This window comes from Aulonocara sp. 'chitande type north' Nkhata Bay, linkage group LG2 (genome assembly GCF_057382095.1).
Source record: "Aulonocara sp. 'chitande type north' Nkhata Bay isolate Kocher_YH1m ecotype deep benthic linkage group LG2, A_spYH_male_GT1.1, whole genome shotgun sequence".
Taxonomy (NCBI): domain Eukaryota; kingdom Metazoa; phylum Chordata; class Actinopteri; order Cichliformes; family Cichlidae; genus Aulonocara; species Aulonocara sp. 'chitande type north' Nkhata Bay.
The window spans coordinates 25,547,888-25,563,512 of record NC_141345.1 but is presented as its reverse complement, the minus strand read 5'-3'; the positions used below and the strand labels follow the sequence as shown (position 1 = coordinate 25,563,512).

Here is a 15,625-nt window from a genome sequence, read left to right as displayed (position 1 = left end):
CAATAGAAGGTCACAGGAAGTGCTGGTTATGATTTACTGCATAGAAAGGATAAAATGGTCACAGGCAGTAATCCTACTTTTATTTCAGAGTTCCGTTTTTAAATTCTGGCTGAACTCAATTCAATGCAATAAAATTGTATTAATCCTGGTTCCAGGTCCAAGGTTGGCCCTGAAGGAAATTGGGTGTGTGTGTGTGTGTTCCGTGTTCAGCTGAGAGAAAGTGTCCCTTCACCCAGTTAGGCAAAAGTCAACAATCTTTGGTCGACGTGGGGTGGCCTTAAGGGAGGGGGAAAGAAAGTCAGAACAACAATCTTGTTATCTAAGGGAGAATTTTGTTATTTCTGCCAGTTTTTGCCTTGAGCAACCAGCTGGCGCCAGGGGGGCCGCATGAGTTGAGGATGGTAGTTGTTTTGGTTAGTGCGAACAAACTGCATCCAATTTTACAGTTGGTCTAATCTCCATTACTAGTCACCAGGTCTCTCAATTCCCATTGCAGAGCCATTAGCTTCTCCAAGATTTTGCCCATATGCATTCAATAAACAGTCTGAACTGTGTTTTAGTCCATTATAGTATGAAATAAATAAGATGGACCATATTATTATTTAATTATTTTTCTTTGGTGGTTTCTAAGTACAGGTCATCTTCCACTTCCATTACCTATGGTGTGCCACGTGGTTCTGTATTGGGACCTTTATTGTTTCTAATATATCTACTTCCTCTTCAGCATACTTTGACCCCTTTAAGGACATTTGCTATCACTGCTATGCAAATGACATACAGTTATACATTTCTTTTAAGCCCCAAGATGTTTCTAAGCTGTAGATTCTAAATCAGTGCTTAGACTCCATTAAAGGTTGGATGGCTGACAACTTCCTTCAACTTAATGAAGGAAAAACTAAAGTCCTTGAATGTGCTCCTGACAGATTTGCACCTAAGACAATGAAAGCTCTTGGTCCCCTTTTGACATTTGTGAAATTGTCTATCAGCAACCTAGAGGTAAACTTTTAACTTGGCTCTCACTTTGGATGTTCATGTCAAATTTCTGCTTCGGTTTTGCTTTTATCATCTAAGAAACATTGTTAAATTAAGCCCTATTGTATCTCACACCAAGCTGGAGATTGTTACACATGCATTCATTTCATCATGTTTAGACCATAGTAATTCACTGTTTATATGTCTATGCAAAAACTCCCTTGAGTGTCTGCAGGTTGTTCAAAACACCGCACACACAGCATACAAGACGGAGAACTAAGGGAGACAGGGGAAAACTTCACCCTGAGAAACCCTTTGCCACTGTGGCCCCCAGACTGTGGAACGCTCTCCCTCTGAGCTTAAGATCTGTGGACTCAGTAGTCTTTTTTTAAAAAATAACTAAAAACTCATCTTTTTAGAATTGCTTTTGGTTAACTTTCTATCTGTCTTTGTTTTATGCCTTGGTATTTCTGTGTGAAGCATTTTGTGATCTTTTGTCTTGAAAGGTGCTATATAAATACAATTTTACTTTACTTTACTCAAAGTCCTAACAAGAATATTATTTGCGGTTATTTTTAATACTTGAATATAAGCATAGCCATAGAAAATATGTAACTATCCATTTTAAACTAGTTGAAACCTCACAATTTTACACAATTATATACTCATGTATTTGTCTCATATGATTCTAATTACAGATGTAGGCCTTTCAGTATCATTATTTTAATCAGTAATGACATGAAACATTTGACAGAATTAAAGTAGGAAGTTTAATTGAGTTTTTTCTTGTTCTGTATTTAAAACATTTCAGTTAACTGTCCTTCTGATGTCCTCCACAAATTAATTTTTTTAAGCCTTTGCTGCCATTTTGATAAACAGTTGTTCAAGAAAAGGTAAGAAGTGAACAGATAAGTATGAAAAGGTGTGACGTTTCCCTCTACTGGTTTACAGATGCGTTACTGTTGCTTATGATAACGTCTGTATTGAGTGAAGTTCATTATTATTAGTTAAATATAAAACATACATTTCACCCCCACATTTCTTCTTATAATTATGAGTTCAGTGTGTTCTTTGAGTCTAACAAGAGTGAAAAACTTCATGAACTTCATAAAACTAAACATGATGCCTTCCACCCAAGAATGAGCTTTGTTTTCCACCCCAATCGCTCATCTCTGTACCCCTGTGATTTCAAAACAGCCATATATTAAAAAAAAACATCAACAACAAAAAAAAAAACCCTTTCTGTACATTAAAATCATTCGGCACCGCAGACTGTTGGGAAGAGCTACCCACTGTTGCTGTGGATTTGATGCTTTAGAGGTGACCCTTACAGACTGGTTGGCTATCCCAAGGTAGGTGGTTTGTAGTGCATAGAGTTAGCTATTTAAAGCAACAGTGAGTGTTTTCACCACGGATAGCCATGTAGATTGTTCTACATCTGATGTAGATCTGCGTGATTTGGCACGATGGATAGCTACACCAATGCATCCATGTACTTCAGCACCATAGACAGCTACACCATGGGTTTTAGTGCTATGGACAGCTACCCTAGTGTGTCTGTGTGAGTAGAAGGTACAGATATATGTTAAAATATGTAGAGAGTAAAAGTAAAAGTTCTCAGAAAAAAAATTTAAGTACAGTAACAAAGTATTTTTACTCTGTTACTTTCCACCTCTTAACCACTATATGAGTTACCAGGATGCTAGTAACTCTGTCAAAAGGATTTCCCTCTGTTTAGTTTCTTTTGTTGCTCAATCTGAAAAAAGGTATTTTTTTTCCTGTCTTTTTAAAGTGTATATATAATTTTGTTTTAATGCTATACTTTCCTTTGTACATACATCATGATTTGCGCTGTTTTCATTTAAAGTAATAAAAAATGCTCTTCTTTCTCAGTCACTATTTAGTAAGGAGAGCTGTTACTGGTGGGTCTTTTCTTATATTGTGGGGCCATATAGTGTGAAGTTCTTTGTGGTGAACTTTGCACACTGACAGAGGCTCAGCTCCTTTCTGGAAATAATGAGACTAACAACATCACTCTGAAACAACATGTCTCATCTCATCTGGTCTGCTCAGTCAGGAACAATGTCAGTAATGTCTACATAGAGCAGAGGATATCTACCTGTGGTAGGAGGTAGGAACTAACAGGAGACGATTGTTTGTATGTCAGCATGCATAAAATCAGGTGATTAAAGTGATCAGCATTTTTACACAGACTACACCGCTGAAGGTCCACAGAGGTGATGTCGAGATACTGAAAGGTCTATTAAATAATGAGATTTCCTATCAGACAAATTATCAAAGCTCATAAATATTGAATTTCATACATTTCACTGTTCTTCCACATTTTGAATTCTGCTTTAATGCATCCAGTCTTATGTTCCTGCTATGAACCTCTGCTAGAACAAAGTTTATGATTGTAATTCTCTTTTAATTTGAACTTGACGTAACAAAGTACATTTTGTTTCATGTTATTTAGTTTCATTGCTGCATAACACTTTTTGCTTCATAATTTAAATACAGTTCAGATCAGATGTCACTATGTAGCGCCAAATCATAGCATCTCAAGTAATATCACACAGTAAAACATTAGAGTATATTAAATTTGAGCACTGTCAAACTACCTGTTATAGAGATAATAATTCCAACAGCATTTATGATACTTGGTCATCAGGCTGGGATCACTGGGGCAGCACAGGTTCAACACTGTTGTAGTTTATTTGGACTTACAATACCCCTGGGGCAAGTTTAACACAGTTTTGTTGTTGTTCAGAGGTGCTAGTGTTTTTTAAATCAGCATCAGTACAAATATCAAAGAAATGTTCAAAGGCAGAACAACATTTATGGAGCCCAGTCCCATGTCTGTAATCATGTTGCAGATTTTTCTTTGTTCAGTTCATATGTTAGATAAACAACCAAAGACACATTTAAGCATAAATGTAGTGACAGTGCCATTATTCTTGGTGTTAAAATCTCTTTATGACATTAAAAATAAAGCTTCTGTTTTATATTTGCTGAATTTTAATTTACTATATATTAATAGTAAATTGAGCCAGGGCGATCGTGGCTCAAGAGTTGGGAGTTCCCCTTGTAATCGGAAGGTTGCCGGTTCGAGCCCCGGCTTGGACAGTCTTGGTCGTTGTGTCCTTGGGCAAGACACTTCACCCGTTGCCTACTGGTGGTGGTCAGATTAACAATTCATTATAATTTTTACTTTGACGTACAAAGGAAGAGGATGTTTTTTTGGTGTAATTTTAACTGTTTATGAATAATCACTCTTTCTCCTTAAACTGTCACTAGTGAGGAAGCACTCTGACACTGCTGACTGCATCAGCACACACTGACCAGTGAGAAGAGATGTATTAAAAACAGGAGCTTTAATATAGTTGTTTCCTGTTATTTTTGTATTTAGAAACCGTTCAGAAAATTGTCATTTAATGTGTCATTTGAACTGTTTGCCCAGTAAGACGTTTTGGTGTCAGGTTTCCCTCTACTGGTTTACAGAGGTATTGCATTTGCTTACAAATAAGTTCAGTGAGTGAGTCAGAGAAACTCTTATTTTTCTTTCTTTTATTCTTTCTTTCTTACTTTCTTTCTTATTAAAAAAAACGTGTACTTATTATTATGAAAACAGTGCTTGCAGGGCAAAGCTTCACAAAACCTACATGCAAAGCATCATGTTTCTCTAAATCATATAAATAGTATCGGATGATTTAACCAGAGGAGAGCAACTGAGGGGAGCTTCACAACAGGAACATTACAGAGACAAAGCATGACATTTAGACAAGTGTGAAATGGCAGCACAGTGTGGCTGTATTGTGGGATGAAGGCACAGACGACACGGGTGCTCTAGTTTTTTCCTCTGACTTTATTCACCACAAAACATGAACTGAACACAGCGAAACCCCTCCTCCCGACCTGGGTGTGAGTGGAGCCCTCTGGTGGGCCATCAGAGTATTTACTTTTATTTTGTATATGTACTTTGCTCACATGATCTGAATCTGTCAAGGCTAATGGGAAGAGGGACTCAGGAGATCACACTTCAGTGCATTTTATTTACACTGGAGTAATATATATTTAACATTAACAAAGTAGCATGTGAAACAGTGCTCCAGGGAGGGATCCAGGGAATCCACAACTCCAAAAAATAAAACATCTCAAAAACAATGTTTAAATAAGGACATGGCTTCACATTGCGATGAGTGTGGAAGTGATGGTAACACATTTCAATCAAGCTTCACTGCATTTCTTAGATTGAACTAAGAGTGTTTTAGATGATTATAAGCCTTTATTACCAAAATGGGTGGCGAGAAGGAGAGAGAAAGTTTTTAAGACCTGTGTGTGTCTGTATGGCAATAAATACTTGTTTGTATGGTCTAAACTGAGACAGATGGGAGCCACAAAACCACTATTTCTGTTTTAGGTCAACATTTGCATCTGTTACCACAGTCATTCTGGTAAGAACTGAACACTCAAAACTGTGACATTTTGTTGTTTGCTTTTTGTCATCTAGCCATGTTTGACCTTAATGGCCTTGAATTATTCAAAAGATTCAAGGTTTAAAGCTAAAACAAATCTGATCTACACTACAACAGCACAAATGACGCAGGCAGTTTGGAGCCTCAGCGAGGATGGAGGTGTAGCTTTTTTTTTAGTTTTTTAGGTTCCTTAACCTGCCAAATAAGTGCATAAGGGGCCATTTGCAACATCTTATGAGGGTTTTTACCACTCTGAGTCTCACTGCACACTGATTTAGAGACAGTATGCTGAATACAAGCAAGTTTAAATGGTTTAAAGCGTCACAGGAACCATGGCATTACAGCTCTGATCAGTTTCTCAATCATGAGCCTGCTTAGCCTGTACCTGACCTGTGATCTGATGATCCCTAAGCAGGTGGAAAAAAATCCAACTTTTATTGGCAGGTGTCCTGTCCTTCAACAGGATGTACATGAAATGTCCTAAACCAGGGCGCCTAAAGAAAACCTGTCAGGTTTCATCCTTCCAGAGGGGTAGACATTTTTGCATATGTCATCATTTATTAATCTGTTCTCCTTATAAGCAGGCCTGCTAAAGTGCTGTAAAACACCTCACTGAGAACAGTCACAAAGTGCGCCTCTCCAAATTACAGTGGGCTTCGGAGTAATTAACCTATTTGGGACATGTAATCACATTAGATGGTAAGTCCCTCTGTATAAAAAGGACTGCAGCGATTCAGTCCATTCCAAAATCACAAAGACAGTTTTGGACATAAGATCATATTGCTGACAGTGGATGCCCAAATATGTTGTGCGACAGGCTCCACTATCAGCAGTGGTTCAGTATACAAATTTCACAGCTACTTGACTGACAAATTCTTTTGGACTCCTGCACTTCTGTATAGCAGCTAGACTGCTTCATACAGTGATGCCAGTTCCTAACACCTGAGAAACTTGAGCATCATCCTCATTTCCCTTGTAAATATAACAACTAGCTGTAAGTTCCTTTGTTATATCTACTGATTTCTGACACTTTGAAACTCTTAAAAAGAATTTTGTGGTCATTTCACAAATGATTTTGCTTTGAACCACCAGATTAAACCTTCTTTCAAAAGTGCACTGTAAATACCTTTAGGATGTTTTAAATATCACAATGTTATTGATGCTGTTATATCAGACAGATTTCTCCTGTCTGAAAGGGAGAGGCAGTACAGGCTTAAGAAAGAAAAAGACTCAGTAATAATAAAAAGGGTGGCGATTCAGATGAAGATGAGTGGGTAGGATCCACAGAACAGTAGAGACATCATTTAGGGACAAGGTGGCAGTGAGTGATTTAATTATTGAGTATGCTTAAACAACATTTTTGAACTTCTTAGGGTAACTCTCCTGTCTGAAAGGGAGACACAGTACAAGTTAAGGAGAGAAAGGCCTCAGGCTCAGTATCACACCTGGCTGGGAATCCTGGAGGGAGGAGTTAAACGATAAGCATGATTGGGATTCACAACTGACATTGTGAAAGGAAGGAATTGTTAGAAATAAGTTTAATTATGTTTCATTTTTAAATTAATTGCAATTTATACTGATAATAGAGTTAATACACTCCTCATTAGAAGGATACAAGCATCCCATGGTGTGAAGGGTTAACAGGTAAGAAAGTTGAGTGTTTTTAGGTGAAATTGCTACACGCTTACACAACAGAAGGGGAGAGGATGCCTTGGCCTTGTGCGGGGGTATAAACTGTTGTTCCAGTAATGATGATGGCGCAACAACAAATAGAAACTATAAGGTGTCAGTTAAAGCTGACATCAGCGAGGAAATTAAACATGTCTGGTAACAAGTGCAGACTTCCTGTGTTGTCTCACACAAGCAGCGCTTTCCACACCTGCCTTGCATATTGTAATCAACTGTGGAGTATTTCAGATTGAAGCTTGCAGCAGTTCTCATCATAGATCATGGATCATTGTCTATTAAGAGAAATATGTCTCATTAGCATTGTAAATGTGTACGATATGACCCACAAGCGTAAACTAGGCTTTACAAATGTGTACAATGATTCATGTGTAACTTTTGAGGACTCACATGTGCGTGCTTCAATCCACATACAAATCTGAAGCAATTTGGCCACATGTAAAAATATTTTACAAATGCATACATCCAAACCTGAATAAATACCAGGGGCAGATCTGCTTAAAGTACTTGAACTTAATACATTCTGGGTAGTGATTAGTATTCATTCAGGTTTGAGACATATTTCTCTCAATAGTTGCCATAATAGGGAACATTAAGTCATTTCTGTTACCTTGCCTGCAAATGCCTGTTTTGGGCTAACCAGTTCTCTTTTCAGTTCTCTTAGTTACTTCCTTTGTACTTCCACAGAAACCTTGCTAATCTAGGTGACCTTAGACTACCTCCACTGCTCCATTCAGTCCCAACTCAAGTAAGACTGTTAACCACCCACTGGCTTTTTAAAATTAATTAAATCGACCTTTCGGACGCCATTTAATCACTTTATTCCCCTCTAACAAAGCTCCCGTGTGTCAGTCTGCAGTGCTGCAGAGTTCCCCCATACACTCCCTTTAATCCAAACAGACATGACAAAATGCACAGTGGACTCCAACACTCATCTGACAATCCATCCATGATCTGACCTTTCCAGCCCAACTGCCTGATCACGTTACGCTCAAAAAGGAGGGTGAGCAAAGCAGTACACATTACTGACTGGTACCCCACACTAATGGGATTATCAGGTTGTGATGAGTCCCTCACTGAGAGGCTTGATGGGGATAATGTGTTGGAAGCCATCAGTGAAGGAAAAGAATCGCCCAGGCTGGAGATCTTGTACAATATCAAACCTTTGTATAACTATGCACGCACTGGCTTCCTGCAGAAATGAAATGGGATTTGGGATACTGTCAAGAAACTAAACATTTGAGTTCAGAACGCCATGCTTTGAGTTTTTGCGAGTTTATGATTTCTTGTGGTTTTGACGAGGGATTTGTTCTAACTCTGTGTTGGTTATGGTCTTCTGTTCATTCATATTCACCGATACTTTTTGGGTTTCTTTGTTTTTTGTTTCTTTAGTTTCGTGCTGAGTTTTGGATTATTTTGGGTTCAGTAGTTCCCTTTTGTGATTCCTTTCTGTTCCTCCAGTCTTTTCTCTGTGGTTTTGTCAGCATGACATCAATTGTAATGACATATACCAAACTTAATTTCCTTTATTGGGATTGTCCTCTTAACTACTCTGTTTACATTTTTTCAAACTGAAGAGTATGAAATGAATAAATTGTATATCTCATATCTCAATTCTATATCTTCTATGCTCAATATATTTTCAACTTCTTATTTGAGAAAACAGGACGTTTTGTCGACACGTGTGCATAAACATAGTTCTTACTTCCATTTTTAAGGCAGAGTAAGAGGAAGTATGTAAAACAATAGTCCTGCCATAACACTCGGACAGTTTCATTGCAACCCCCTCAGAGTTGAAGGTTCCAGCTTTGTTTTATAATGCAGAGAGTACTTATGCAGGGTTTGCTTTTCTCATAGATGTATTCAGTGCATTGATGGAGTTAGGGTATGTGAACCATGATTTCCTTAGATGATTTTTCACATTTCCAGTAGAGTGCTTATATATGACCTCTCTGCATTGAATCACATCTGTTATTAACCTCTGTCTCTCTTCCACAGCATGTCTTTTATCCTGTCTTCCTTCTCTCACCCCAACCGGTCGAAGCAGATGGCCGCCCCTCCCTGAGCCTGGTTCTGCCGGAGGTTTCTTCCTGTTAAAAGGGAGTTTTTCCTTCCCACTGTCGCCAAAGTACTTGCTCATAGGGGGGTCATGTAATTGTTGGGTTTTTCTCTGTATCTGTGAAGCGCCTTGAGGCGACTTTTGTTGTGATTTGGCGCTATATAAATAAAATTGAATTGAATTGAATATGTTGCTTACTTAGGCTTTGCTGATGTGTGCATCCATTGCAACATAAGTATATCATTTACATCCTATGTTTCTTGATCATGATTCTTCTTCTATGCGTGTTCGCCATCACTCCTCGTGCTTACTGAGAGTAATCAAAAGTAAGTGAAAAATTGCAAAGCCTCCAGTGTGCAGAGTCTGCAGTGTTTAATTTAAATACATTCAGTGACATTCTGCTATTTACCACTGAAAACCTGTGTTATTACACATTCATTCTAAACACATTACGAGCCGTTTACGGAGAGAGATTTAAATTTGCATTGTTTTCATTTGTTTTCTTTATTCAAATACTGTAAGCGAGTTCTATTACTTTTGAGTCTGTCTGCTTTGATGGGTAAAAAAAAATATGTTTTTTGTTTTTGTCTAGAGGACATTGTTTCACAGTTTCATGTTGTGGCAGTGATTTGCATCCATTTAGTATTTACAGTTTACACTCTTTCTTTATTGTTTATTTCTCTTTCTTTCAAAAAGCAAACTTACGCAAACCTGCAAACATAAAATGATGTCTCTCCTGCACACATTGTAAAGACCATGAAACAACAAAGCTCTCCCCACAGAAACCTCTGGTCTATTTTGAATTGCTTCCTGTTTTTTTTCTTAGACCATATGCGAAGGCTTTATTGACACTTGAAAGTTTTCCCCCAGTAAAGAGTATTGCCTAGATTGTCTATAGATTGCATAGGTAATTCCCCCAAACTACACCAGTTGAGGGAAAAAGATTCATTAACATTTGAGGATATTTCTTGCGATCAGTTCATTACAGCACACAAGCAAAAGCCTGCCTCACTTCTCTCTATGTCACTTCTATTTGTGTGGGCAAGTAGAAGTGAGTCACTTTATTTCCTGCTCTTGTGAAAACACCCTGTCTGTATCATCTACTGTTTGTTGTCAGTTTGCCTGAGGTTCACAGGAGGTTCAGCATTTGTTAATATTTTTCTATTATCTTTATTCTTTTAAGATTAAATCCACAGTGTTGATATATGAAGAGGATGGCACCGTTTCTTATTGTTGTGTTATTAGCAGGAGGAACTCATGGTAAGATTGTCTTCATAAAAAACACCAAACATTCACATTTGTAGTGTGATTCTTATAAGCTCATGTTCTTTTGAATGCATCTTTTTCAGCTTTCTTTCCAGTTGATGAAACTACATGTGATCTCAATGCAAACAGATGTCCATGCTCTCCTCTTCTTAAAGGAACTGTGTATATCCAATGTGATGTGATGGCTAATGCTAGTGGCCGTGATGTGAAGTGTTTGAAGGTGCTTCCCAGGGTGAACATGACTGTGTTTAATCTCAAGAAAGAAAAAATAATGATAGACAAGGAATTTAACAACAGACTACAGTTCATGAACGGGACACTCAAGATCACAAACGTGAAGAGGAATGATTCAGGTCAATACAGCATTGAGGTCTTTAATTCAAATGGAGTCCAAGAGAAAAACATTGTTTTCACCCTGGATGTTAAAGAAAATGGCAAAGTTGAAGGCAAGTTATATAACTTATTCTTTATTGCATAGTTTTGATGTTATTATAAAGATAATCAGACATGTAAACATTATGTGGCAGTAGAACTGTTAATCAGTATCCATCACTTGGGCAACAAAATGATAGAAGATGAAATGACAAAAAATAAGCATATGCACAGAGCAAATGTACAGTGAACAGAATAGAACAGAACATTTCCTGATATATTATTTGTCTATCTATTGATGTTTCCAGTTATTTTTGCAACATGTGGACCACTACTCATATTCATAAATTAATCATCTTTTATTTCTCAGTAACTACCACGTAAACTTAAAAGGCACACTGAAACTTTCCACTTGGTCATTGATTATTATTAGTTGCATTAAATTTAAACATTAAGGTTGGAAAAAGAAGCACTGTAGCAGATGATAAGACCACAAGTAAATCAGAAACCATTAAAAAGCAAAGAAGAAACAAAGCTGAAGTTCTCAATAACTGGGTTCACAAAATAGGGTTGGAAAGAATAACAGATGAGAACAATAATAAATTGGAAACCTTAAAAAAAGCAAAGCTCACTGAAAAAGATGTACTTGGAGTGTATCAACGTGGATTTCCTGACACCCGAATTGGGGTCAGTTAATAAAGTATTCGACCCCAATGTAAACTGCGTAACGGTACCTCAGAAAACCACACAGGCATTATGATTGTTGTATTTTTAACCTAATTCTGCAGCCTCAAAACCAAGTGGCTCGTTTCACATTTGAAACTTCTATGTTGCAAACACATAGACTTAGTTTGTGTTTGAATAAAAGTCTAATCATCTTCACATACAGGCTAATATTTTTTTAACTGAACCAAACTGTTACTATTAAGCTGCACATAGCTGTAAAAGACAATGACGGTTTTAGTAAACTTTGAGTAGGGCGGTTCATTTAGCTCTGTATTCACCAGCTCTTTGTTTGCTTCAAGCACTAAAACCACTTGATTCATTTTAGGAAAAGATCCTGGTTTGGGCTACTGGAATACATTTTAAAAGTAACCTTCCCATCACTGCATGCTCAGTGCCCAAGTGCTGTGTCAGCTAATGTGATGTGTGTTGCACCTTTCCACTTACTTGCTTGCTTTTCTTTAAATATTGATGCCTCTTTCTGAGATCCTTTCAAAATGAATATGCAGTAAAAAACAGCTTTGAGAAATTAGATCATTAAATAAACTGTAAAAGGTCAAAATACAAAAGATTACAAGAGCTTTGCTTTTCTCAGTTTCCATTTTGGAAAAAATCACTTAATAACGGATTAAAATAGCCTTATTTTACAGCAGGTATTTTAAATGCTTGTAGAAAAGCATGGGCTTAGTGTCACATCCTCATTATCATCATGGTGTGACAGTAACTCAACATGCATATCAGCAGAACTCTGAAGCTACAGCAGCTAAATTAAATTCAGTCTTTTTTTTTCATTTTCATTTGTGAGTTTCGATTTTCCAGTTAGAATTTCCAAATTTTCATTTTGAAAAAGATCAGCACAAGTAAAATAGAACCCTTGCTGTGTTTAAGTCATAAACCTGTGTAGTGCTCATCGGCATGAGCACTAAATATTTCTTCACATAGTGTGAAGTGAGACAGACAGTAGGCACAAAACATCGACGATTGTTTTAGGTAAACATTTGCAAAAGCTGCTGCAATCCTTCTGGTAGGGACTGAATACTCCAAAAGTTTACAGTTTTGCTTTTGTTTACTTTTTTTATTTGCAGGTTTGGAAACTTGCTGTGACATTAAACAGCATGGAGCTCAGTGTTATGGATCTTTAGGTGGAAATGTGGACATTCAACTGATGGACAATACCTCAAAGACATCAAAATACCAATTGATGAAAAATTCATTAAAAATACTAAATGTCAGAAATAATAAAGTTCTTCCTAATGCTGAAGGACAAAGATTTGTCTTTTCTCCCAGTAATGGAACATATAGGATTCCTAACATGAGCAGGAATGACAGTGGTAATTATACCCTTCAAACCTTTGATTCAGATGGAAGAGCATCAGGCGAGTGGACTTTACAGTTGTTTATTCAAGGTAATTCCTTTTAATTAATAGAAATGTAATATTGCTTTAGTAAGCTTTAGAATTTTCTGCTTTTGCTGTTTTTCATTAAAGGCCAACTTAAAGACTTAACTCATCTGTATGTGTTTCTCTCAGCTCCTGTGTCCTCTGTCCTGCTGGTCTTGGAGTGTCTGTCCCAGGGAGAGAGGAGGGCGTCCTGCTCCTCTGAGGGAGGGGACAGTCTTCAGTACAGCTGGACTCTGAATGGACGCACACTGACAGATGCTGAGCTCCTTTCTGTAAATAATGAGACTAACATTATTACCCTGAAACAGCACGTCGCAGGACATCTGGTCTGCTCAGTCAGGAACAACGTCAGTAATGTCTCCAAAGAGGAGAGGATATCTACCTGTGGTGAGTGAGAACGTGATGAAAAAAGGTTGATAATTAGTTTTTGTTGATTATTTGTACTTTCATAAATCCTCAGACTGTTTGTGGTACATTCAATTAAAATGAGCAATCAGTAAAACAGTGATATCACATCAGTAAATCAAGTGGTCAGCGGTAATGGTATATTAGTAAATTAGTAAAAACATGCATTTGTTTACTTGTTTGTTTTTTATGTCACTTTATTTCAGAAGCAGGTATTTTGCAAGTGATCGGTGGTGTTCTCTTAGCACTGCTAATTTTATTAGTTATTGGTATAGCAATCATCTTTGATCAGAGGAAAAAACAAAACTACAAACCTACAAAAGAAAAAGGTACAAAACCTCATTTTTACTTCACTCAGAAGTATCATATTTTTGCTAAGACTATGTTGATGCCGCTGTCATGTAAATTCAGAAATGGATAATAAAGGCATTGTGTTTGTGATTTTTAGTCAGAATCAGAAATGACAGTGAAAATCAGAAGTCAAACTAATGTTTTAATTTGATCTTACTACTCTGCAGACGAAGAGGATGACCAAGTGGAGTTCAGAGCAGCAGTGAATTTGCAGGCCGAGATTGAGCTGGAGTTCGATGTCGAGATTGAGAGTGAAGATGAAGATGAGGGTGAGGGCGAGGGTGAGGCAGAGGCAGAGAAAAAGGTGGAAGTGGAGTATGCCCAGGTCAAGTTTCCAAAGCAACCTCGACACACTCAACCAACAGGAGATAATTATTTATATGCAACAGTCCGTAAAATGAGGTGATTTAAATGGTCGGTGTCTTTATACAGACTGCACCACTGAAGGTCCACATGAGGAGGTGACATCAAGACACCTAAAGACACTTTTAATTATCAGGCAAATACACAAAGCTCAGCTGATTAAAACAGAGCATCAATGCATCCAGTTTTAGGTTCCTTCCGTGTTTAATTACAAGCAATATGTGCGTTGTCTGCATTTGCATTGTGTTAAAGCTCTGATAGAATTAAGGTCATGATTGTAGTCATCCTTTAAATGAAAATGATTAAAGTAAAAAGTGTGGTGAACATTTCTATGAATTTCTGTGCAGCAAAAACTTGAAACAGTGATAAAGCATCAATGTAAATAAGGCCCAGCAAAGGCTCTTTAGACTGCTGGCAAACTTCTATAGATATGCAACAGAAAGCATCATCTATTGTAGTATGACAGTATGGCATGGCAGCTGCACGGCACAGGACAGAAATGACATGGCCAGGGTAGTGAGAACAGCACAGGGCACTGTGGGAAATCTTCTCCCAGATCGGGACTCTGTGTATGCTTGCTGTGTCCAGAAGAAAGCCAGCTGCTTTGGTGCAAATCCCACACACTTGAGTAAATGACTGTTTGTCCGTCTGCCTTCTTGAAGGTGGTTTAGGACTAAGCAAGAAGCATTAGACTGAAGCACACTTTTTCCCCTAGAACAATGAACTCTATCACCCCCTGTGCACACACACACACACACACACACACACACACACAGGACAACTGCACTTTGGAACATGTAACTACAATGCTACCGTATTTTCCTGTTCTGTATATTTATATATTATGTATCTTTCTGTGCTTTGTATACTAGTTGGTATTAAGCTGACCACATGCAATTCCGTTATGTGACTGCGTAATAAAGGAAACAACAAAGGATCTTTGACTCATTTAAATCTTTGAATCAGCCATTCAAAACAATGGACAATGCACAACAGAGCTGTAGGTGAAAGTTCAGGCAGGGTGGAGAGGGTGAAGATGAGTGTCAGGGTGATTTCTGAAAGAAGGATATTGGAGCTAGAATGAAAGGGACAGTTTCCAAGATGGTAGTAAGACCTCCTATGATGGATGGAGTGCTGATTTGGAGACAGAAACAAGAGACAAAGCTGGAGGTGGCAGAGTTGACAATATCAAGATTTACAGTTGAGTGTCCAGCATGCACAAGATTATAAGTAATTATATCAGTGGGGCAAGAAAAGTAGATTTAGAATGTAAAAAAGTAAACTGTGAATTTGTTTTAAGAATAAAGTGCTAACAAAAATGTTATCTGTGATGTGTGATGTACTTCTTGATCTGGTCCCTGAACATACCTGCAAAGGATGCAGCGTTTCCAGCTCAGAGTAACTCTTTATTACAAACTATGAACAATGCTTCTGATGTTGTCCACTCAACTCAACTGATGTAGGGCACCAGCTCCTTACTGTTAGCTTATCTTCTCTGCCACACACACCCTGGTCACAGCATACTCCTGTGTACTGTGAGACCAGGACGTTGC

The 15,625-nt window shown here is 37.8% G+C and overlaps 1 protein-coding gene across 1 annotated transcript; it reads left to right on the top strand.

Moving 5' to 3' along the window:
• Window positions 1-10,310: 10,310 nt before the first annotated feature.
• On the top strand, window positions 10,311-15,192 carry LOC147337930 (uncharacterized). The gene is made up of 6 exons (XM_086312950.1): window positions 10,311-10,452; window positions 10,542-10,904; window positions 12,639-12,959; window positions 13,083-13,340; window positions 13,565-13,687; window positions 13,877-15,192. The coding sequence occupies exons 1-6, from the start codon at window positions 10,398-10,400 to the stop codon at window positions 14,113-14,115; spliced, it is 1,359 nt and encodes a 452-aa protein (XP_086169076.1). The 5' UTR covers window positions 10,311-10,397; the 3' UTR covers window positions 14,116-15,192.
• Window positions 15,193-15,625: the final 433 nt, after the last annotated feature.

What these genes read in the sequence shown, in the direction of transcription:
- LOC147337930 (XM_086312950.1), top strand. Translation starts at nt 10,398, where the DNA reads ATGAAGAGGATGGCACCGTTTCTTATTGTTGTGTTATTAGCAGGAGGA. An exon ending in ATTAGCAGGAGGAACTCATG is followed by an intron (nt 10,453 to 10,541) that starts GTAAGATTGTCT and finishes CATCTTTTTCAG; the next exon opens with CTTTCTTTCCAGTTGATGAA. An exon ending in CAAACCTACAAAAGAAAAAG is followed by an intron (nt 13,688 to 13,876) that starts GTACAAAACCTC and finishes ACTACTCTGCAG; the next exon opens with ACGAAGAGGATGACCAAGTG.